The sequence below is a fragment of the Phascolarctos cinereus genome, unplaced genomic scaffold, assembly GCF_003287225.1.
Source record: "Phascolarctos cinereus isolate Bilbo 61053 unplaced genomic scaffold, phaCin_HiC Scaffold_9;HRSCAF=440, whole genome shotgun sequence".
Classification (NCBI taxonomy): Eukaryota; Metazoa; Chordata; class Mammalia; order Diprotodontia; family Phascolarctidae; genus Phascolarctos; species Phascolarctos cinereus.
The window spans coordinates 20,644,316-20,670,179 of record NW_027556402.1 but is presented as its reverse complement, the minus strand read 5'-3'; the positions used below and the strand labels follow the sequence as shown (position 1 = coordinate 20,670,179).

Genomic DNA, 25,864 nt, shown 5'->3' with positions numbered 1-25,864 from the left:
CCAACAGTGGTGAATGAAGGCATGAGACACCACCCCTTGCCTGGAACTTTCTCAATAATTTTCTCATAGAAACTTGTCATTATCCAATATCTATTGGTTTGATTCTACTATTGAAAAAGAAGTAAACTGCTCATTTATAAGGCATCTTTCATACCTCTGATCAAAATTGATCAATAAACATTTACCGAACACCTACTGTATTCCAGGCACTATACTTGGGGCTAAAGATAGCCCCAGAAAGGGAAGGGGATCTTGGATTCTGTACAGATAAACAGCACGTATATGTAAACTATGCACAAAAGAGATACATTAGTGCAAGTTGGGTGGATTGTTGTCCTTTGTACTCGAAGAGGACCAAAACAACATCACTATATTGGAGTCAATGCACAGTGTGTCCAACTGTGACCGATCAGACCAATACAAGCTCAGAAGGCTCTACCACAGGTTGGGCATAAATAGTCCATATAAATATTTGGAGTGGAGATGGCTTAAATTTGCACATCTCACATTTCTTTTGAGCTACTGCTTCTGCTTTGTTCATAGAGCAGAGCATCTTCTTTAAGGGGGGGCACTCCACGCTAGGTGGTTTTTTTGCCAGTGTCTCCCATGTCTCACAATTGATGACAAAGTTCTTCAGAAAGACCTTGAGAATGTCCTTATATTGCTTCTTCTGACCTCTGTGTGAGCACTTGCCTTGTGTGAGTTCTCCATAAAATAGTCTTTTAGGCAAACATACATTTGGCATTTGAACGACATGACCAGCCCATCAGAGTTGCGCTCTCGCAATAGAGTGTGAATGCTTGTCAGTTCAGCTCCTGAAAGGACCTCAGTGTCTGGTACCTCATCTTGCCAGGTGATCTTCAGAATCATCCTAAGACAATTCAAATGGAAGTGATTCAGTTTCCTGGCATGGTGCTGGTAGATTGTTCAGGTTTCACAGGCATATGCGGTCAGCACAACGGTTCTGTAGACCTTCAGTCTGGTAGGCAGCTTAAAACCTCTTTTCTCCCACACTTTCTTTTGAGCCTCTCAAACACTGAGCTAGTTCTGGCAATGCATAAGCCAATCTTGTCATACATCTCTGGAACGTATACTGCCAACATAAGTAAACCTATTCACAGCGTTCAAGATTTATCCATTGGCTGTAACCTATGTTTCCAAGTATGGATGATGTGGTGCTAGTTGATGGAGAATCTATTTTCTTGGTGTTAATCATCAGGCCAAAATTAGCACAAATGGCACAGAATCAATCCAAATTCTGTTGCAATTCAGCCTCAGAGGCTGCACTGAGTGCACAATCATCTGCAAACAAAAAGTTGTGCACCAACTATGCTTCCACTTTAGTCTTGGCTTGTAGCCTTTTCAAGTTAAATAATTTACCATTAGTCTGGTAGCTGACCTTGATGCTGTCATCCTTGTTGAAGGCATCCACCATCTCTGAAAACCTCATGCTAAGAAGCATGGGAGCAAGCATGCAGCCCTGTTTTATTTCACTGTTGACTGGGAAAGTTCAAGAGCATTGTCCATTATCCAGAACCAGTGCAAACATGCTGTCATGGAAGCTGTTTATTCTTTTCAGTTGTGACTCCATCTGGGGTTTTCCTGACAAAGGTATAGGAGTGGCTTGCCATTTCCTTCTTCAGTTTATTTTTCAGATGAAGAAACTGAGGCAAACAGGGTTAAGTGACTTGTCCAAGGGCATACAGCTGGTAAGTGTCTGAGGCCAGATTTGAACTCATGAAGATGAGTCTTCCTGATTCCAGGTCCAGGTCCTCTGTCCACTGCGCCACCTAGCTGACCATGCCATCATGGAACTGATATACAATACTGGTGAACTTCTCTGGGCAACCAAATTTGGCTATAATCTTCCACAAGCCCTCATGGCTGACCTTGGTCACGTCAATGAAAATTGTATACAGACTTCTGTTCTGCTTCATTTCTCCTGGAGTTGTCAGACAGCAAACATCATATTGACCATTCCCTAGCCCTTTCTGAAACTATACTGCCTCTCAGGTAGATGACCATGTTCCAGGTGAAAGATCAGCCAGTTAAGGAGGACTCTGCAATGACTTAAGAGAAAGACCCCTCGGTGATTGCTAATGGACAGCCTACTTTGGCAGAGGTGGCATTATCAGCTAGAGTGAGGGAGACCAAGGACTTCTCATAAAGAAGAGCTGAGCTTTAAAGGAAATCAGGAATTCTAAGAAGTAGAAATGAGGAAGGAATATGTTCTAGGCATGGAATGGAGAGAGAGACTGTTCCTTTGCCTGTGAAAGGCAGGGAGATGAAGTGTGTCATGTGAGGAACAAGAAGAAGGATGGCATTGCTAGATCATTTGTAGAGTGCATGAAGGGGGATAAAATATAAGAAGCCTGAAAAGGTAGAAAGGGGCAAGGTTGGTAAGACCAGCTTCTTTTCTACCTTTGTACATTTTGCTGTTTTTACTTCAATTAGGAAAAGAGGGATGCAAATGTTTCTAGTCCTCTGAGGTGCTCCATGTAGAAGGTCTATAGAAGGGCAGCTGAGATGGTGATGAAAGGCTCATCATTTAGCAGACAGGGAAACTGAGACTGAGAAAGATTAAGTGATTCACCTGGGATCATAAATGTCTGAGGCCAGATTTGCACTTGAGTCTTTCTGACTCCAAGCCAACTAGGAAAAAAGGCAACAGAAAATAGAAATGAACTTCCAATAAGCTACAGAAGTCTGTGATGAGTTTCACAGCCAGGATTACGTCTTTCTCTCACCATCTACTTGCTTCCCAATCACTCTGAAGCGAGTTGCCAAAGAAATGTGTTAGGGCCTTGGGTCCCCCATCTTGATGGCTGTCGTCTGGAAAATCAGTGGAGAAGGAGCTTCTGACTGTCATTCTCTTAAAGACTGCCACAGCCATGGTTTCTAGTCCATTCCTACCATACATTGCTTTTTTCTCCTCTTGCTCTCCTACCCTCACACTAATCTATTTATGCCTCAGTGGTACCTGCCTCACTGTATCCCTTCTGGTGGTGCCCAAATCTTGGATGAAAATCTTCCTCAGACCATGACTATCTTTTGCCTCTTTTTGTATCCCCAGTGCTTAGCACAGTGCCTGACACATAGTAGGCACTTAATAAAGCCTTATGGATTCTCAGAACACTTCCAAACAATCCAGCCCCAGGATTTCCTATTGTCTTTGGAAGGTAAGTCTAGCTAGCCCAAGACCTCTTTGATCCTCAGCAAAATCTCTCAGTTTCTGTGGGAGTTTTGATAAGGTAGAATTTCAAGAGTACAAATTATTATACTTAGTATAATGGTATGGTACAAATAGTATGAATATTATGCTATAATAGGAACATATTATATTAATATAACAATATGAATGTTATACACAGAATATGAATATGATACTATTCATTAAAATATGACTAAATAGTATGAGTATTATACATATAATAGGAATATTATGTTATTCATTATAGTATGAATAAAAAGTATAAATATAATATATGCCATTTATAAATGGGAAGGTAGGAGAGGTAGGATCTTCAAAATTAGCCAGAAAAAAAAAATTAGTAGTCCCAAAGCCTAAAAGAAACCGGAGAATTTAGGGCAGGTCAAATTTTTTCATTAAAATGGAAAATATGGCTCATAACCTGGGAAATGTCTTTCTGGCTTTAATTGATAATTATCACACCAGTATTGTGTCCAGAGGCTAAGAAAGAGCTGGGGACAAGATTGCAGGCTTATTACATTGAAAAAAACTATCTGTAAAGCTGGTTTATGGTCACCACAAAGGCATATTCAGTTTTACTTGAAGGTCAGGGCTCAGTTTGCCAAGAGTCAACTTAGGAGGTTCCTCTTCTGTTTTGCCATAAACAGAGCTAGGATGGGGTGAATAGGGTTTTGCCTCAAGTTGTAGACATGGAAAGAGCCCCCTGCCCATTGCTATATGTCAAAACTCCATTCCATTGACCAGACCCAGAATGTGACCCTAAGACGTTGTCACGCTGGCATCCTCCAAGGACCTACCTTTTCATTCTAGTGCACCCCTTGAGGGATGGAGCCTAAATTCACTGGGGGATGATTCTCCCCCTCCATTCATGGTACAAATGTACTGACGGTCAAATTTTTCTCTTCTCTAGTGCCACCACAGCTAACTTTAACCTACTCACAAATGTTTTTGCCAAGGATGAAAGAATTCCTATGCATGATTTTGACCTTGATCAGGAAGGTCTAGTGAGGTAATAGCACTATTTTACCTCTGGATCTAAGATATTGGGGCAGTTTTCCTTTATAATTTCTTGAAATACAATGCCTAGACTCTTTTTTTTATCATGGATTTCAAATAGTCCAATAAATCTTAAATTACCTCTCCTCCATCTGTTTTCCAGTTGTTTTTCCAATGAGACATTTCACATTTTCTTCTATGTTCATTCTTTTGCCTTTTTATTGTTTCTTAAAGTCTCATGGAGTCATTAGCTTCTACTTGCCTAATTTTAATTTTTAAGGAATTATTTTTTTTCATGAGCTTTTTACCTCTTTTTCTATTTGGCCAATTCTGTTTTTTTAAGGTGTTATTTTCTTCAGTATTTTTTTGTTCCTCTTTTACCAAGCTGTGAATTCTCTTTTCATAATTTTCTTGCATCACTGTAATTTCTTTTCCCAGTTTTTCCCAGTATAACTCTTTCTTATACTCTTCCAGGAATTCTTGTCAGGTTTGGGTCTTAAAAATTAGTATTTTTCTTTGAGATTTTGGTGGTACCTCTTTTCATGTTGTTGTCTTCGTCTAAGTTGATGTCTTGGTTTTCCTTGCCACCACAGTGGCTTTTTGTGGTCAGGTTCTTTTTTTTTTTTAACTGTTGTTGTTTGCTCATTTTTCCAGCCTATTCCTTGACTTTTAACTTCAAATTAAAGTTGGGCTCTGCTTACCATGGAGTAAGGAGGCACTTTGCCAAGCTTCAGCCTTTTTCATGCTGCTGTTTTCATGCCTAGTTCTGGGTGTCTGCAAGTTTATTAAGAGAGTTCAGCTGGGTCCCCACTTATACTCTGCTATCTTGTCTTTACCTTTCAACATGTGGTTTTATCCTTATTGGTTTTCCAATAACTTGCCTAGGAATGGATGACTGCCTCAGAAAAGACATTGCAGTGTCCAAAAATTTTTCTGTCCCTTAAATTGTCTTTTAAGGGCACCTGAATTTCCAAAAGGGAAAGCCTGCCAGGTGGCCTTGGGACAAAGCTGATGGGAATCTTCTTTGTACTCTTGATACCTTTCTTTCTAGCCAATGGAAAGACAGAAACTTGCCCCAGCATGTCCTCTTGAGGGCACAGGTTTTAATGATAGGGTTTCATATATACATGCTATGAGTCAATGGTATCCTGTCTAGGAAAGGAGCTCCTACCCAATAGATCACAAAACAGACCACGTTGCTGGCTCAATTATTTCTAACTGCCTGCTTCACTTAGAACATGTTTTATTTCGGTCCCAGACGCCTGTCCTAATCTTCTCCAGTTCATATGCCAATATTTTACCAATCACAAGAACATTCTGTGTTTTATTCAATTGTTTATTTTGGTTTCGCCCTGATTTCCCTCCAGATAACACCTGGCACTGACAATCTGTAAGAATGGCCCAGAAAGTCCCCAAACAAGGGCCTGACAGCATTTTAAGCCTTTTGGAAAACTCTACCCTCAAGAGAACAAGTAACTACTTGTTGCCTAATATCAGTAGAGTGTTGATGATACAGTTTATGTGGTTCATGGTTACCATGAGGGCATATTCAGTTTTATTTGAGATCTTCCAGTCATCTTCGAATGGAAGATTGTTAAGCACAAGTGTTTTGGGCAGTGTTGGTTAAGAAAATTTAAGATGCCCAAGTCAGAGATTTCTCATTGGTAGGCAAGTCAATATTCTGAGAATGCCCTGGTTCTGACAAGGGTCAGATTGACAAAATATCAGATTCTCAGGCTATTAGGACAGTGGACAGAATTTCTAAGTATGTTCTTATGGCACCCTCCTCAACTAGGGAAATATCAATAAAAGTCCAGGTCATTACATGAGCAAATAGAAAATTGCTGGATTGCTCTCTGGGGTAGCTCAAGTCAGATATTGATATTATATATTACAGTATAAGCCCTGATCAACCAATGCCCCCACTGAAGTATATGTTTGAAGAAGCTATCTGATCTTGGTGTTGGAATTGGAGTCAGGAAAACCTGAATTCAAATCCTGCTTTAACCACTCTTTTTATCATCCTGGGCAAGTCAATTAACCTCTTTCAGCCTCAGTTTCTTCATCTATAAAATGGGAATAATAAACACACCAACCTCATTGGGTTACTCTGAGGATTCAATGAGATAATTTATATAAGATGCTTTGCAAATCTTAAATTATATAAATATTATGCAGATATATTAATGTTATTAATTATTAATCAAAACAATTAACATAATGTAATAATGGCATGTTATAAATTTAACATAGAACTATTACATAAATATCAAAGTATAATAATATAAATATTATTATGCCATATTGATGATGATGGTGCATTTATCAGGAATCTTATTTTAATAGTTTCTTTGAGCTCACCTTTAAAATCATAAAAGATAAGGCAATGATAAAAAGAAAAAGTTCCAGAATGGCTGAGATGCCAGATTTCTCTAAGGAATGAGGCGAGATTACATGTAGGAAGCAACTGTTAAGATGATCATTCACATAAAACTGGAGAGGGATTTGAGAAATTTTCAGCAGAATGAAGCTGGTCAGCAACCCTCTGCTGCCGCAATTTTCCCTATTCCGTTGCCTTTCCCAATCCCCTTAATACTAGTAATTCCCTCTATTGGTTACCCCTAATTTATCCCATCTATAGCTTGTTTGTACAGTTTGCACATTGTCTCCTCCATTAGACTATAAGCTCCTTGAGGACAGGGACTTTTGCCTTTCTTTGTATCCTGGTACTTAGCACAGTGCCCAGCACATAGTAGGTGCTTAATAAATGTTTATTGACTGACTCACTAGTTACTTGGACTGGAAGCTTTGGAATGATTTTTTTTTTCCTTTTCCCTCTCCTCCATCCCCTGACATGCAACAAGCCATCAAGTCCTAGAGATTTTTTCCTTCAAAATCTTTTTCAGATTTGCTTCTTCCCCTAAGTCCCTGTTGTGTGACAGGCGCTAGAGATGCATAGACAAAAGCAAAATAATTCCTACCGTTAGGTAACTTGAACCCTACCAGGCATATGACATATGCACAAATAAGTATAGTAGGAAGAAAACTGAGGGAAGCATCACACTGACAACTGGAGAAAGCTTCATGAAAATAATAATAACAACTAACATTTATATATCGCCTACTATGTGCTAGGAACTGTGCTAAGAACTTTACACATATTATCTCATTTGATTCTCGCAACAACTCTTGGAAGCAAGTGCTGTTATTATCCCCATTTTACATATGGGGAAACTGAGCCAGACAGAGGTGAAGCAACTTGCCCAGGATCACACAGGTAGTAAATGTCTGAGGCCAAATTTGAATCCAGGTCTTCTCCTGACTACACACCTCTGTGCCACCCAGCTGCCTTTAGATAGCCTGAAAGAAAATAAAGATTCTGAGAGATGGAGTGTATTCCAGGTATAGGGGAGGGCTTCGCTCAAATCACAAAGGCAAGAGATGGATTATTGAGGGCAAGGAATGGCTAGTCTGGACTATGGCGTCTCTGGAGGGAATAAGGCTGGAAATGTAAGTGGGAGCCAAATTGTGGAGGACCTTAAAAGTTAGGCTAAAGATTTTTTTAGCCTGTGGGCGATTGGGAGCCATTGAAGGTTTGTGAGCAATAGAGTGACACGGGTGGAACTGTGCTTTGGGAAATTTATTTTATCAACTGAGGCAAGGATGGCTTAGAGAAGGGTGATACTGGAAGCAAGGAGACAAGTGAGGTAAAGAAGGACATGTCTAGAACATGGTGACTTATCACATATAAAGGAATGGAGGTTAGGGAGAAGTTTGAGTAACTAGTCAGTCAATAAACATTTATTAAGCACCTACGATGAGCCAGACACTATGTTAAGCACTGGAGATACACAAAAGACAAAAGACAATCAGTCCTTGCCTTTAAGGAACTCACAGTCTAATGGGAGAGACAGCATGCAAGCAATTGTGCATGTACAAATAAGTCATGGTGAGGCTATGTTGTGAAGGCAGAATCCACAAAACTTGGCAACTTGTTGTATGAGAGTAGGGGAGGGGGCAGGGAGTGCAACAGTCCAATCCCCACCTGGAAAGCCATGGAGTTGGCAGCGGCCAAGAAAATCCTTAAAGGCAGCTTGGCTTTGTAGGATCTGTGGCTCCACAGACGATGCGCACCAGCCGTCACCCCCAGAGCTGTCAGGAGGAAACAGAGGTATGCTGCAAAACACAACAAAGGGGAAATACTCATAAATCATGAAGAATGTTTTAAAATTTCCTTTTTTTCAAATCCACTGAGAAAGGATTCATGCAATTGTCCAGGAGAAAAGAGGATACTCTCTTTTGATGAAGGATCAATAACTGGAGAAACCGTAGCCTTCTATTGATTTGCGGCTTTCTAAAACCTGTACTGGGGGGACAGAAAGAACTTTCTCTGGGAAACTCTGACCTTCATACTCCAAACGTCTTCTCATGCTTTTCTTTCTCCCCAGTTGAGGCTATAACAGTCATGTTCAACTTAGCATGAGTTTAAGACACAGTCATAAAAATCAGTTCCCTTTGGATCCTCTCCTGCCTTTTAACACTCATAAATAGGTGTTTTTCAGACAGCATATGTCAGAATAGCAAAGCAAACTAGGTTGCTTAGCTTGCAAAAAAAAATAAAATTGGCTTTAAACAGTCAGACTCTATCTATGAGTAAATCCGAACAGCAATAGAAATGACAACAATCCTGATATTCACAGGCTATAGATGCTCTATGCTTTGACCTACATTACCAATGAGCATTTGAAAGCAAGGATAAGTGAGACCTTGGCTGGGCTAGACAAAGGTTTGGCCTGTCAAGTAGAGTAGGGATTCCCACAGGTTGGGTATGGGGATGGAGACCATAGGTGCAAAATGATTACTCCTGTAACATGAACAGGGATTCCCTGACCTGTAATGAAGCACCTTCAAGTGTTTCTAAAGGTGAACCAGCTTTTCAACAATTGGCTCAGATCCCTGCATCCAGCCACAAGGCTCTCTGACGGGTGGTTTTATCTTTGCTTTGTCTGTTCAAATTATCCTATTGGTGCTCATTGAACTGACTCGGGTTGCCAATGTGAATGAGACAATAGAGAAGAGCCTGGGCAGGAAACTTCATTGTGACCAGAGGACTTCATATCTAGCTGGTGGATCCAGTCAACACAAGAAGGTCCATCTCTATATCCTATCCACCCACCCTCCACAACACCACTTTGGGTAGTATAAGTTATCTTCACCTCCATGTTCCTCATTTCTGAAAGCTTCCAACACTATACCCACAAAACACATTTTTGGGGGGTGGGGGTGGGGTGGGGATAGAAGATGAATATGGAATTAGGTAGTCTCTGTTTCTGGCTCCCACCCCCACGTGGTCAGCTCTATTGTTTCCCAGCTCTTCCCTCTTGCCTCTCTTTGAGTATAATCTTTTCTGTTTGGCTTCACTCATTGGGGGAAGGTTTTCCTTTCAAACTTCGCTTTGAACAACACTGGAAAAAGGAGGGACCTGAGGCAGATGCTTCAGATAGGCTAAACTAACTTACAAATTGCAGAAACTGCTGACTCATATCATATCTAAGATACTCCAGATCTGCTTTTGGGAACTATTATGAATCAATAATTCTCTTTTTTTAAGCTAGGAAGGTACCAGTAATTAGAACAAGAATCCTCTCTCTCTCTCTCTCTCTCTCTCTCTCTCTCTCTCTCTCTCTCTCTGTCCTCTTGCATTTGAATTATGAAATAAATACATCAAAAATGTAACAAGATCTACAAACATCTGGAATGTCATTTATCCCAGAATACCTTTGCTATCCTTATTTTGTTTATTTACCATCCTTATTTTGTTGACTTCCAAATATCGCAGAGCCTGCTTGGGTCTATGCTTACTGGCATAACTCCTATTTCTGGTCCATCCTCGAGTTCATCTAATGTTGTAGCAACAGACCAGGGTACCTAGAGGGAGTCCAATGGTGTTATAATGGCCTGGATTGTGGGAAACTCCAAACTCTTTAGAGATGCCTGAACCTAATGTGAGGCCCTACTATTTTTCTTTTTTCTTTTCTTTTCTTTCTTTTTTTTTTTTTTTGCTTTTTGGTAAGCAATTGGGCTTAAGTGACTTGCCCAGGGTCACACAGCTAGGCCCTACTATTTTTCTAGCACAATTATAGACTTCGATTTTCCCATCTGTAATGTAATATGGATCACAGCATTTGTCCTTATTGTATTATTGTATTGGAGATAAATAAATGAAACAAGTAATTTGAATGAAATTGTAGTGAAAATGAAGAGTACCAGAGCCTGGGTTTATGGTTTCCTTGAGGCAGTATGACAGAGTGTTGGAGTACTCATCTGTGAGTACCTTCCCACAGACAGTTGTGATCATTGATTCCAACAACAACCAGGCACAACTACAGGGACATTTGTACTAACACTAGTGTGGCTGAGAGAGGTTGCTCAGGCTGTCTACACAAGCTACAGGGTGGGAACATAGCCCAGAAGCAATACATTCTTAGCTTCCAAGTCATCCAAGGACACTAAATTTGTTGGCAATGGTTCTCATAGCATCTGTGCCAGTGTCCAAACTCAGCAGTTTTCATATTATGATCACAATTGTACAAGTCTCCTGCTCAAATTGCTGGTCAATGGTGATGAGCAATGAATCTAGGAAGGGACACGATGAAGTCATTTCCTCCTGCTCCTCTTTTATATCAAAGTAATTCTGGGACTCATGCATCATCAGTGTGAATGAATTTTCCCCTCAGAAATGGGTTTTCCTTGAGGCAAAGAGTGTATTGATCAGGATAATTCCTTACAGCCATATTCACACTTCCATTGAAAATAGATTGAGGCAACTTCTGGTTAAGATGGCAGCATGAAAGATCATACAGGAGCCCAATTCTCCCACACATACTTCAGCAATTATTTAAAAAGGGCACTGGATTGAATAATTATTAAGAAACATCTGCAAATTCTTCCATCAAGCCTGTACTACACAAGAAGACAGCTGGAAACCAAGGACTCTAAGAGAGGTGCCTTTAGGGAAGTCTACAAAAGAACAGAAAAACAAGCCAGGAGTCCATAGAAGCTCTCTGACTAGGGATACCTGGGAGGAAGGGGGGAAGATCGCAGAATGTCCTGACCTGGAATGTCCCTAAGAGACCAAGTGACCCCAGCCCTCTAACTAGGCATGCTAAAGCTTTCCCATGCTCTGAGGAGACACATGGGGTCAAGAGTCCAGGAAATTGAGATCAAGACCAAATAGGACCTGACCAACCTTTTCAAGAGCATCGAACCTAGGCTTGCCAAAAAGTACCAAATTAGGAGCTGAGGCCAGATATGACAATAGAAGGTAGTAATCACTACACAGAAATACTAAGGGCCAATTTGTTGCCACCACAAGAAAAGCTGCTATAAATATTTTTATACATATATTTCTTTGATCTCTTTGAGTTGCAAATCTAGTAGTGGTATTGCTGGGTAAAAGGGTATGCACAGTTCTAAAGCCTTTGGACATCGTTTCAAATTGTTCTCAAGAACGATTGAACCAGTTCACTACTCCACCAACAGTTCATTAGTGTACCTATTTTTCCTTTTTCTCCTCCAGCATCTGTCATTTATGATAGGAGTGAGGTGGTACCTCAGTGTTTTAATTTGCCTTTCTTTAATCAATAGTGATTTAAAGCATTTCTTTTTTTCCTCAATTTTATTAATTTATTGATTTATCAACAATCACTTCCATATGCTTTTGAGTTGAAAATTTTTCTTCCCCTTCCTCCCCCCAACCCTCCCCAAGACGGCACACAATCTGATATAGGCTTTACATTTACATTCCTATTAAACATATTTTCACATTAGTGAAGTTGTAAGTAAAAATTAAAACCAATAGGAGGAACCATCAGAAAGATAAAACAAAACTCAACAGAAGGTAAAAATAAGTGATAGCGATTCAACTTCCATCGTTCTTTCTTTGGATGTGGACAGCATTTTCCATCCCGAGGCCTCTGGAGATGTCTTAGATCCTTGTAATGCTGAGAAGGGTTCAGTTTAACAATTTAGTCATTGCATAATGGCTGTTATTGTGTACAAAGTCCTCTTGGTTCTGCTCACTTCACTCAGCATCAGACCATATAAGTCTTTCCAGGTTTTTCTGAAGTCAGCTTGTTCATCATTTCTTATAGCACAATAGTATTCCATTACATTCATATACCACAACTTGCTCAGCCATTCCCCAATTGATGGGCATCCTCTCAATTTCCAATTCTTTGCCACCACAAAAAGAGCTGCTATAAATATTTTTGTACATGTGGGTCCTTTTCCCATTTGTTTGATCTCTTTGGGATATAGCCCTAGAAGTGCTATTGCTGGATCAAAGGGTATGCACATTTTTGTAGCCCTTTGGGCATAGTTCCAAATTGTTCTCCAAAATGGTTGGATCATTTCACAACTCCACCAACAATGTATTAGTGTTCCAATTTTCCCACATCTTCTCCAACATTTATCATTTTCCTGTTTTGTCATGTTGGCCAATCTGATAGGTGTGATGTGGTACCTCAGAGTTGTTTTGATTTGCATTTCTCTAATCAATAATGATTTAGAGCATTTTTTCATATGACTATAGATGGCTTTAATTTCTTCATCTGAGAACTGTCTGTTCATATCCTTTGACCATTTATCAATTGGGGAATGGCTTGTGTTCTTATAAATTTGTCTTAATTCTCTATATATTTTAGAAATGAGGCCTTTATCAGAGAGACTGGTTGTAAAAATTCTTTCCCAATTTTCTACCTTCCTTCTAATCTTAGTTGCATTGGCTTTGTTTGTGCAAAAACTTTTCAATTTAATGTAATCAAAATTATCCATTTTGCTTTTCATAATGTTCTCTATCTCCTGTTTGGTCATGAATTCTTCTGTTCTCCATAGATCTGATAGGTAAACTATTCCTTGTTCTCCCAGTTTACTTATGGTATCAGCCTTTATATCTAAGTCATGAACCCATTTTGACTTTATTTTGGTATATGGTGTGAGATTTGGGTCTATGCCTAGTTTCTGCCATACTCTTTTCCAGTTTTCCCAGCAGTTTTTTTCAAAGAGTGGGTTCTTATCCCAGAAGCTGGGGTCTTTGGGTTTATCAAATAATAGATTACTATAGTCATTGACTACTGTGTCTTGCATATTTAACCTATTCCACTGATCCACCTCCCTATTTCTTAGCCAGTACCAAGCAGTTTTGATGATTGCTGCTTTATAATACAATTTAAGATCTGGAATTGCTAGGCCACCTTCCCCTGCATTTCTTTTCATTAGTTCCTTTGATATTCTGGACCTTTTGTTTTTCCAAATGAATCTTGTTATTATTTTTTAACTCTATAAAATAATTTTTTGGTAGTTTGATTGGTATGGCACTGAATAAGTAAATTAGCTTAGGTAGGATTGTCATTTTTATTATATTAGCTCGGCCTACCCATGAGCAACTGATGTTTTTCCAATTATTTAGATCTGATTTTATTTGTGTGAAAAGTGTTTTGTAATTGTGTTCATAGAGTTCCTGGGTTTGTTTGGGAGGTAGACTCCTAAATATTTTATAATGTCTACAGTAAGTTTAAATGGGATTTCTCTTTCTATCTCTTGCTGTTGGGCTTTGTTGGTAATATATAGAAATGCTGATGATTTATGTGGGTTTATTTTATAGCCTGCAACTTTGCTAAAGTTGTTTATTATTTCAAGTAGTTTTTTACTTGATTCTCTAGGATTCTCTAAGTATATCATCATGTCATCTGCAAAGAGTGATAGCTTTGTTTCTTCTTTGCCTATTCTAATGCCTTCAATTTCTTTTTCTTCTCTTATTGCTAAAGCTAAGTTTCCAGTACAATATTGAATAACAGTGGTGATAATGGACATCCTTGTTTCACCCCGATCTTATTGGAAATGCTTCTAGCCTGTCCCCATTACATATAATGCTTGCTGAAGGTTTTAGATATATGCTATTTATTATTTTAAGGAAGACTCCATTTATACCTATGCTTTCTAGTGTTTTTAATAGGAATGGGTGTTGTATTTTATCAAAAGCTTTTTCTGCATCTATTGAGATGATCATGTGGTTTCTGTTGGTTTTGGTGTTGATATGCTCAATGATGCTGATAGTTTTCCTAATATTGAACCAACCCTGCATTCCTGGTATAAATCCTACCTGGTCATAGTGTATTATTCTTGTGATAAGTTGCTGCAATCTATTTGCTAGTATTTTGTTTAAAATTTTTGCATCTATATTCATTAGAGAAATTGGTCTATAATTTTCTTTCTCTATTTTGACTCTTCCTGGTTTAGGTATCAACACCATATTTGTATCATAAAAAGAATTTGGTAAGACTCCTTCTTCACCTATTTTCCCCAAATAGTCTATATAGTATCGGAATTAATTGTTCTTTAAATGTTTGATAGAATTTGCATGTAAATCAATCTGTCCCTGGAGATTTTTTTCCTAGGGAGTTCATCAATGGCTTGTTCAATTTCTTTTTCTGAGATGGGGTTATTTAAGTATTTTACTTCCTCTTCTGTTAATCTGGGCAATTTATATTTTTGTAAATATGTATCCATTTCACTAAGATTGTCAAATTTGTTGGCATATAGTTGGGCAAAATAATTCCTAATTATTGTTTTAATTTCCTCTTCCTTGGTGGTAGCTTCACCCTTTTTATTCTTGATACTAGTAATTTGGTTTTCTTCTTTCTTTTTTTAATTAAATTAACCAAAGGTTATCTATTTTATTGGTTTCTTCATAAAACCAGCTCTTAGTTTTATTTATTAGTTCAATAGTTTTCTTAATTTCAATTTTATTAATTTTTCCTTTGGTTTTCAATATTTCTAATTTGGTGTTTAGTTGAGGATTTTTAATTTGTTCTTTTTCTAGTTTTTTTAGTTGTATGCCCAATTCATTAATCTCCTCTTTTTCTATTTTATTTATGTAAGCATTTAGAGATATAAAACTTCCCCTAAGAACTGCTTTCTGCATCCCATAGTTTTGGTATGTTGTCTCATTATTGTCATTCTCTTGAATGAAATTATTGATTGTTTCTATGATTTGTTGTTTGACCCAATCATTTTTTAGGATTAGATTATTTAGTTTCCAATTATTTTTTAGTCTATCTTTCCATGGCCCTTTATTACATATATTTTTATTGCATCATGATCTGAAAAGGATGCATTTAATATTTCTGCCTTTCTGCATTGGATTGTGAGGTTTTTATGCCCTAGTACATGGTCAATTTTTGTGTATGTGCCATGTACTGCGAGAAAAAAGTATATTCCTTTCTATCCCCATTCAGTTTTCTCCAGAGGTCTATCATACCTAACTTTTCTAATGTTCTATTCACCTCCTTAACTTCTTTCTTGTTTATTTTGTGGTTAGATTTATCTAGTGCAGAGGGGAGGTTCAGGTCCCCCACTAGTATAGTTTTGCTGTCTATTTCTTCCTGTAACTCCCTGAACTTCTCCTCTAAGAATTTGGATGCTATACCATTTGGTGCATATATGTTTAGTAATGATATTACTTCATTGTCTATGGTGCCTTTTAGCAGGATGTAGTTTCCTTCCTTATCTCTTTTGATTAGATCTATTTTTGCTTTTGCTTTGTCTGAGATCAGGATTGCTACCCCTGCTTTTTTTACTTCAGCTGAAGCATAATATATTCTGCTCCAGCCTTTTACCTTTACCCTGTATGTGTCACTCTTTTTCAAATGTGTTTCCTGTAAACAACATATTGTAGGATTATGGTTTTTAATCCATTCTGCAATCTTTCTTTTATGGGAGAGTTCATCCCATTCACATTCACAGTTATGATTACTATCTGTGTCTTTTTCTCCATCCTTTTCCCCCCATTTATGCTTTTCTTTCTCCTTTTTCCTTTCCCCCTTCACTAGTGTTTTGCTTTTGACCACCGCCTCCTTCAGTCCCTCCTCCCTTTTTTATCCCTTTCCCTTTTCTTCCCCTTTACTCTTACTGCTTCTTCCCTCCCTTCTTTCCCCCCTCCCTTTTCTTTCCCCTTTTCCCTCCTACTGCCTATAGGGCAAGTTAGATTTCTATACCTAACTGATTATGTTATGCCCTTCTTGAGCCAAATCTGATGAGAGTAAGGTTCAAACAATGCTCCCCCCTCCCTTCTTTCCCTCTGCTGTAATAGGATTTTGTGTCTTTTCCTGTAATGTAATTTACCCTTGTCTGCCTCCTCCTTTCTCAGTACATTTTCTAAGATCAGATTGATCCACTTATTTGGATCCATTTAACCCACTTGATTAGATTTTTTTTATCATTACATCAAAGTCAACTAATATCCACCCTCTTTATGTATACTCCTTTAACATGGTGTAATAACAATACAGTTCTCAAGGGTTGCAAGTGTCATATTCCCTTGTAGGGGGTTTAAACACCCCCCTTATTAACAACATATTGTATCTTCTGTCCCATTTACCTTTTTAAGTCCTTCTTGAGTCCTGTACTTGAAGATCAAATTTTTTGTTGAGCTCTGGTCTTTTTATCAGGAAAGTTTGGAAGTCTCCTATTTCGTTGAATATCCCTCCTCCCTTGAAAAATGATGCTCATTTTTGCTGGGTAATTGATCCTTGGCTGCATTCCAAGCTCCTTTGCCTTAGAATATCATGTTCCATGCCCTGCTCTTTTAATGTAGAAGCTGCAAGGTCCTGTGTAATCCTGACTGTGGTTCCATGATATTTAAATTTCTTTCTGGCTGCTTGCAGCACCTTCTCTTTCATCTGGTAATTTTGGAATTTTGCTATTATATTCCTTGGCATTGTCAATTTGGGATCTCTTTCAGGTGGTGATCGGTGGATTCTTTCTATGGTTATTTTCCCTTCTGGTTCTAGGACTTCGGGCAGTTTTCCTTTATGATTTCCTGAAAGATACTGTCCAGGCTCTTTTTTTCATCATGATTTTCAGGTAGTCCAATAATTTTTAAATTGTCTCTCCTGAGTCGATTTTCCAGGTCGGTTGTTACTGATGAGGTATTTTACATTTTCATCTATTTTTTCATTTTTTTGTTTCTGTTTGACTGATTCTTGCTCTCTCATAGAGACATTAGTTTCCATTTGTCCAATTCTAGTTTTTAACAGATTGTTTTCTTCTGTTAGTTTTTGTACTTCCTTCTTCAACTGGCCAATTGTGTTTTTTAGGGACTTGTTTCTTCAGTACTCTTCTGTTAGTTTTTGTACTTCCTTCTTCAACTGGCCAATTGTGTTTTTTAGGGACTTGTTACTCTTCTGTTAGTTTTTGTCCTTCCTTCTTCAATTGGCCAATTGTGTTTTTAGGGACTTGTTTTCTTCAGTGTATTTTTTTTCCAATTGGCCAATTGTATTTTTGAAGGACTCTTCTACCTCTCTCATTTGACTATTAAAATCCTTCTTGAGCTCTTCTAAGAAGGCTTTTTGGGCTTCAGACCAGTTCATATTCCCTTTTGTTGTTGCAGATGTGGGTTTGTTGACAATGTTGTCCTCTTCAGAATTTCTGTCTTGATCTTCACTCTTCTCATAATATGAATCTATGGTACGTTTCTTTTTACTCATGGTGTTTCTTTATTCCCTGGCCTTTAAAGAGATTGAGCTCTCCTGCTGGGGAACAGAGGGTACTGACCCAAGCTTCTTGTGTTGGGAGCCTAGGTCTTGGTCACTGGCTTTGTGTGCTGGGGCCTCTTATGCTGGCAATTGGAGGCTATAGGTTTCTGGCAGCTTACCTGTGTTGGGCTGGAATCAGCAAGGCTGGAACTTTCAGGCAATTCTAGGTTGCCTGCTTTTCCTTTCCTTTAGCTTTCTTCAGCTCCTTTTAGATGGGTGCTGCAGGTGTTTATCTGCCTGGGGCCCCCTGCAGTGTTGTCTCCCTCGTTTCTGCTAATGCAGGGAGATTCCTTTGTGAGTGCCGAGGCACCTGGTGGTTTTCTGAGCTGGTTTCCACGGTTCCCCCACCCTCACTGAGGCACTCGGAGGTCCAGGTGTTGGTGTTTGCCTGCTCTACCACCTGGGCTTCAGGATTTCTTCACAATTGGAGGCTGCAGGGCTCCAACCAGCTCACCTGGTGTTGGGTTGGAATCAGCAAGGCTGGGCTTTAGGAAGCCTTTAGTTTGTTTTCTTCACCTCCTTTCAGAATGCCACAGGGTACCTATCAGCCTGGGGCCCCTTGTAGTTCTGCCTCCCTTATTTTTTCTGAGGCACTGAGAGACCCGTTTGCTAGGCTGCTGCACTGCTGCCCTGTCTTTCTTCTAGTTCAGCTGTTCCAGGGTTTTTTCCTGGGGTCATATTTTCTGGGTTTTCAGAGGTTGATAGGGGAGAGTGAGAGTGGCTACCTTTTCACTCCGACATCTTGGCTCCCGGAAGCAGAACTCAGAGCATTTCTTCATATGACTATAGATCACTTTGATTTTTTTTTCTTCTGAAAACTGCTTGTTTATATCCCTTGATACATTCCAGTCTCTCTCTTTGTCTTATGTAATTCCCTCTGTGATCCCTGAAGACTATTATTCTTGAGGATCATATCTCTACTTATAATATAATTATATAAATACACAATGTATAATATATTATAATGTATAATAATTATAATATAAACATTTCATCACCAGTTATTCCCTTATGTTCAAATGTATTTGCACTTTTAGGTTTCACTTGACTTCTGTTTTTATACTTTAGCATTTCTATTCAGCTCTGATCTTTTCATTAGAAATACTTAAAAATCCTCTATTTCATCAGAGATCTACTTTTTTCCCTGGAGAAGCAGACTCAATATTGTAGGATTTGTTATTATTGGTTGTAAGCATTTATCTTTTGCCTTTTGGAATCGCCATGATTTTCTCTCTTTCATAGTAGTTGCTCTCATGTATTGTATAATCCTGATACTTCCTTGGTACTGTTTTTCTCTGGCTGTTTATAATATTTTTTTCTTTGACTTGGAAGCTCTTGATTTTGGCTACAACATTGACGGGAATTTTTATTTTGGGGTTTCTTCATAGGCTATATTTTTGTTTAGTCCTCTGGTTCTAATAAATATGGGAATTTTTTTTTTTATGATTTTTTGAAGTATGAGACCCATCACTTTTTTGGTCATGGTTTTCAGAGAGTCCAGTGATTCTTAAATTATTTCTTCTTGACTTGTTTTCCAGGTCAGTCATTTTTGTTGATAGATATCTTACATTTTCTCCTATTTTTTCCAATTTTTTGATTTTGTTTTAACATTTCTTATTAATTCATGAAGTCATTGATTTCTGTTCAGCCTATTTTAATTTTTAGGGAGTCTACCACTTGGATAAGATTAGAAGATACTTAGAATCTTTTATTCTAGGTTATTTATTCTCCTTCCAATTCCAGAGTTCTTATTTTAATTATAATTTATTTTTAATCTCTTGCTCCAGTTCTTCCACGTACTTTTGTAGTATTTGCAGCCAACCTATTATTTTTTGACTCTGAGGCTTTGTTTAAATTTTTTTTGCAAAGTTATTCTGTTCTTCTGATCTGATTTATGGGACATCTCTTGGCCCTTAGTATTTCTTTATAGTGATTACTGCCTTCCATTGTCATATCAGGCCTCTACACTCTTGAATGGGTTGGTCAGGTCCTATTTGGTCTTGATCTCAATTTCCTGAACTCTTGATGTCTACTCAGAGCATGGGAAGGCTTCAGCATGCCCAGTTAGAGTGCTGGGGTCACTTGGTCTCTTAGGGACATTCCAGGTCAGGACATTGCTGTGATCTTCCACCCTTCCCCCCAGGTATCCCTAGTCCTAGACCTTCTTAGGGCTCCTGGTTTATTTTTCTGTTCTTGTGAAGACTTCCCTAAAGGCACGTCTCTTAGAGTCCTTGGTTTCCAGCTGTCTTCTTGTGTAGTGCTGGGCTTGATAGAAGAATTTGATGATGTTTCTTAGTAAATATTCAATCCATGGAGCAGCTAGGTGGCACAGTGGATACAGCACTGGCCCTGAAGTCAAGAGGACCTGAGTTTAAATCTGGCCTCAAACCAAACACTTGATACTTACTAGCTGTGTGACCCTGGGCAAGTCACTTAACCCCAATTGCCTTAAAATAAATAAATAAATAAATAAATAAATAAATGAATAAATAAATTTCAAGCCAGTGCCCCTTTTAGGTCATTGCTGAAGTATGTGTGGGAGAATTGGGCTCCTGTATGATCTTTCATGCTGCCATCTTAACCAGAAGTTGCCTCAATGTATTTTCAATGGCAGTATGAATATATTTGTAAGGAATTATCATTCCTTATCAATATACTCCTTGCCCCAAGTTCTGAGGGGAAAATCCATTCATAGTGATGATTCAGGAGTCGCAGAATCACTTTGATATAAAAGAGGAGCAGGAGAAAATGACTTCATCATCTCCATTCCTAGATTCATTGCTCATCATCATTGACCAGCAATTTGAACAGGAAACTTGTAAAATTGTGATCATAACGGGAAAACTTCTGAATTTGGACACTGGCACTGATCCTTTAAGAATCATTGCCAACAAAGAATTGGAAATTGAGAGGATGCCCATCAATTGGAGAATGGCTGAGCAAGTTGTGGTGTATGAATGTAATGGAATACTATTGTGCTGTTAGAAATGATGAACAGGCCGACTTCAGAAAAACCTGGAAAGACTTATATGGTCTGATGCCGAGTGAAGTGAGCAGAACCAAGAGGACTCTGTACACAATAACAGCCACGTTATGCAATGCCTAATATTGTTAAACTGAACCTTTCTCAGCATTACAAAGATCTAAGACATCTCCAGAGGCCTCGGGATGGAAAATGCTGTCCACACCCAAAGAAAGAACTATGGAAGTCAAATCGCCATCACTTATTTTTACCTTCTGTTGGGTTTTGTCCCATCTTTCTGATGGTTCCTCCTATTGGTTTTAATTTTTACTTACAACTTCACTAATGTGAAAATATGTATCATGGGTATGTAAATGTAAAGCCTATATCAGATTGTGCACCGTCTTGGGGAGGGTTGGGGGAGGAAGGGAGAGAAAAATTTTCAACTCAAAAACATATGGAAGTGATTGTTGATAAATCAAAATAAATTAATAAAATTTTAAAAATAATAATCATTGCCAACAAATGTAAAGTGTCCTTAGATGACTTGGAAGCTAAGAACATATAGCTTCTGGACTATGATGGGTCTGTTCCTAAAAGCTGCACTACTAACCCAAGTAGAGTGCCCTGTTTGGCTAAAGGAACTGAATGGGTCTGCCATTTTTCCAGGCCTCTTCAATGCTTATCTGTTACAAACTGTTCATGTGAAAGAGGCTCTTTTTTACATGTAGAAAAAAAGGTCTAGGGCAGCTAGGTGGCACAGTGGATAGAGCACCAGCCCTGAAGTCAGGAGGACCTGAGTTCAAATCCAGCCTCAGACCAAACACTTAACACTTACTAGCTGTGTGACCCTGGGCAAGTCACTTAACCCCAATTGCCTAAAAATTAAAAAAAATTAAAATTTTTAAAAATTTAAAAAATAAGAAAAAAAGGTCTAAGTTGTATAATATCCCAATGTAACCTCAACTCACTTTTAATTTTATATATTGAATAAGAATTAGCTTCATCAGTTAATTATGATGGCATAAGAAATTTAAGTTTATGGCGACATGGTATTATTTAGTATAACAAGGAAACCTCAATATCTTTCTTTACTTGGCTCATTATCTGGTTTAATTAACAATAACTAACCTAGCGTTTATATAGTGCCTACTATTTGCCAGGCACTATGCTAAGCACCTTACAAATATTATCTCATTTGATCCTCACAACAACCTTGGGTGCTTTAATTATGCATATTTTACAGAGAAGGCAACTAAAGCAAACAGAAGTTAAGTGTCTTGGCCAGGGTCACACAGCTAATAAGTGTTTGTGTACAGATTTGAACTCAGGTCTTCCTGACTCCAGGTCCAATTCTCTAAACACTTTGTCTAGTTTAAGATAAAGACAGTGAAAATGGACTCTTTGTATATATTAGTGCCATAAGAATTTGTCATTTTTAAAGTTTATATTTTAAAGTAAAATTTAATTGTTAATCTTTGAAAAATAAGTTTTACTTTCCGAAGTTTGTTTAGTGAAAATAATGTTTTTTTATCATTGAGTATTCAGTAAATGGTTACTTTTTTAAAAAAATAAAAAATAAGATTCCCTTATATATAAATTCCTTTATATAAATAAGCACATCCTGATAGATTCCCTTCTATAAATAAGCACACCATGGTGAAATGTGCTATGCAAGCCTTGAAGCATATTCCTCCCCCACCTCTCCCTGACTGAAGACATTTTCATGTACTTATAAAGTATGAACGTTCATGTAGATCCCACTGTATGTCATCACACAGAATCATGAAGGTGACTTGTACTGGTGTCATATTCCAGGCTCGTTTTTCCAAACAGAACCAAAATTGAGGTACTCCTACTCTCATACATGTTAGAGGTGCCAGAGACGTGGGGAGGAGCCATATATTGGGTGACCACATTGAAAATCACTAAGAAAATAAAAAGTAAATCTTTTCAATACTTGGAGATAACTAATTGTTTAATCCAACACTTTCTTCTTGTATTCAAGGGAAAAGAGGCATCAGAGAAGATAAATGATTTGCCTAAGGTCACAGAGAGAGTTGATAAAAGCTGGGATTCAAAACCTGGTCCTTTGCCTTTCAATCCAGTTCTCATTCCCCTAGACTAGAGTCCAGTGGCAAGACAAAGGTCAGAATGACGGCAATGGCCCTGACCAGTGTCACAACGCTAGTAAGTGCCTAAGGATGGATCTGAACTCAGGTCCTCCTGACTCCACAGCTGTGCTACCTAACCGCCCCCAGCTATTCCCTTAAGTAACATGGTACACTTTCTTCCTCATTGTTGTGAAACTTCCCACCAGCTACACTCCTTGGACTGCGTTCCAACATCGGCATTCTCCAAGGAAACCTCATCACCATTAAACTCAACATTCTTCAGATTGCAATAGCTTTGATCCTCACACTTCATCAGCATCCTCACTAGCCTCTGCTCCTCGGATTGGAGGACTGGAGCAAAGAACGCCTCCCAAAGCCTCCATTAAAGAGGGCTCCCAGACCAGGACATCTTCATTTCTGACCCGCTGCACACTTTGGAGTAGACTTCCCCTTCCCCTTACACAAGGCACCTTCTTCCCCAGCCCTTGTTAGCTTCCTTCTGTGTGTTGTATTCATCCATTAGATTGCCTTTTTCTTACGTATGTCTCCGGTGCTTCGAACAGTGCCTGGCATATATTGGGTACTTAATAAATGGTTGTTAACTTGACTCCTAGGGGCAGCTAGGTGACGCAGTGGATAAAGTGCCAGTACAAACAGTCAGGAAGACTCAAATTTAGTCTCAGATACTTACTAGCTATATGACGCTGGGCAAGTCACTTAACCCTGCTTGCCTCAGTTTTCTCATCTGTAAAATGAGCTGGAGAAGGAAATGGCGAAGCACTCCAGTATCTTTGCCAAGAAAACCCCAAATGGGGGCACAGAGAGTTGAGCATGACTAAAATCACTGAACAAACATTTCTGATTAATTGGAAGGAGACTAAAGTTCCACCTTCCCACACACACTTTAAAAATGAAAAGAAAGCATTTGAAAATTACCAAAGTCTGATGCCTTTGGACTAATCTGAAAGAGAAACCTTATCAGTCTTTCTTTAACTTTCTTTTTAAAAATTCATTAATGAATTAATTTTGATTTATCAGCAATCACTTCCATATGCTTTTGAGTTTTAAATTCTTCTCCCCCTTCCTCCCCACCACCCTCCCCAAGACGGATAGAGGCTATCAATATTTCTTTAACTTTCAATGTCAAAACAATGCCCTCCTTCGCCCTCTCCAGACTAGCCCAGGAAAGACTCCTCCCTGAAACAGAGCGGTCACAAGCAAGGGCCAGATGCCCTTGCTTGATCTACCTTAACTGAATTAGGGTAATTATCAGACGAAGAGAGGGAAGAAGTCCCTTTGATTACTTCGGGCAAACAGAGGTATTTCTCAAATTCACCTTCAACCAAGTGGAAAGGATAATCCTGAATGGAAGGGGTCAAAGAGGGACTGTATGGTCCTAGGAAAATGTTTCTCTGATAGATTATTAAAGTTAAGTGACTCTGTTCTCTTTGATGAAAAAAAAAATTAACTTTTTTTTTATCTCGTGGAATTTTGTCTATTCTCCGGGAATACTATAACTGTAACTTCAGAATGACTTGGGTTAGGGAGAGATTTTCAGAATTCTGGGGTGGCTCAGTACAGCCTTTCCCTCTTCCTCTCAGTCTCTCTCTCTCTCCCTCTCCCTCTCAGTCTCTCTCTCTCTCCTCTCCCTCTCAGTCTCTCTCTCTCTCCCTCTCCCTCTCAGTCTCTCTCTCTCTCTCTCTCTCTCTCTCCCTCTCCCTCTCAGTCTCTCTCTCTCCTCTCCCTCTCAGTCTCTCTCTCTCCCTCTCCCTCTCAGTCTCTCTCTCTCTCCCTCTCCCTCTCAGTCTCTCTCTCTCTCTCTCTCTCTCTCTCCCTCTCCCTCTCAGTCTCTCTCTCTCTCCTCTCCCTCTCAGTCTCTCTCTCTCTCCCTCTCCCTCTCAGTCTCTCTCTCTCTCTCTCTCTCCCTCTCCCTCTCAGTCTCTCTCTCTCTCCCTCTCCCTCTCAGTCTCTCTCTCTCTCTCCCTCTCCCTCTCAGTCTCTCTCTCTCTCTTCTCTCTCCCTCTCCTCTCCCTCTTCAGTCCTCTCTCTCTCTCTCTCCTCTCTCTCTCTCCCTTCTCTCTCTCTCTCTCTCCCTCTCCCTCTCAGTCTCTCTCTCTCTCCCTCTCCCTCTCAGTCTCTCTCTCTCTCCCTCTCCCTCTCAGTCTCTCTCTCTCTCTCTCTCTCTCCTCTCCCTCTCAGCTCTCTCTCTCTCTCTCTCTCTCCCTCTCCCTCTCAGTCTCTCTCTCTCTCCCTCTCCCTCTCAGTCTCTCTCTCTCCTCCTTGGTCTCTCTCTGTCTCTCTCTCCTCCTGTCTTTGTCTTGCTCAGTCGCGTAAACACTATTAGAATAATCAAAATTAATAAAAAAGTGTTTCTAGAAGTCTTATTCTTAAAATTCAGAGTGTAGCATTTTCTTCCTTTCCATTAAAACCTCAAGATTTCTATTATCTCCTCTGACATTTGCCAGTGATATCTCTTCCTTCTTTGTCATCCCCCTGCCTCCAGCCTTCTTGCTTTGCCATAGGTTTGTGTTGGTTTTTAACTTGTTGACACACTACCTTTTTTTCTTTTTTAGCATTCCTGGCACCTCCAATGACTCCCCCTGCCTCTCCCTCTCAAGGAGTAAGCACAGAGGAGCAAAACAAATTGATACAAGGACCATGTCTGAAAATACAAGTCTCATTCCACACATTTCTGTATCAAAACAGAGATCTCTTTTTGCTCTCAGTTTGCTTTTGGCTTAGATCACCGGAATAGAGCTGGAAGGGATCCTGGAGGCCATCTCATCTAAGCCCCTCATTTTACAGAAGAGGAAACTGAGGCTCATGATAAGCACTGAGTAGCAAAGCTAGGCATCACACATAAGTCTGCCAACTCCAAATGCAGTGTTCTTTCCCCTTGACCAAGATGAGGTGATCTAAATGTGATAGTTTCTAATTAAGCATAATTATTGACAAGAAAGAATCCATCTAAGAAAAAATGACCACC

At 39.1% G+C, this 25,864-nt stretch overlaps 1 protein-coding gene across 1 annotated transcript in view; it reads right to left on the bottom strand.

Annotated features, from left to right (window-relative positions):
- SCD5 (stearoyl-CoA desaturase 5) overlaps positions 1–25,864 on the bottom strand; it is an 85,709-nt gene that overhangs the window by 34,042 nt on the left and 25,803 nt on the right. The window contains exon 2 of the mRNA XM_020988410.2: positions 8,253–8,383. Coding sequence (XP_020844069.1) covers positions 8,253–8,383 — 131 coding nt within the window. The remainder of the gene's footprint in view (positions 1–8,252; positions 8,384–25,864) is intronic.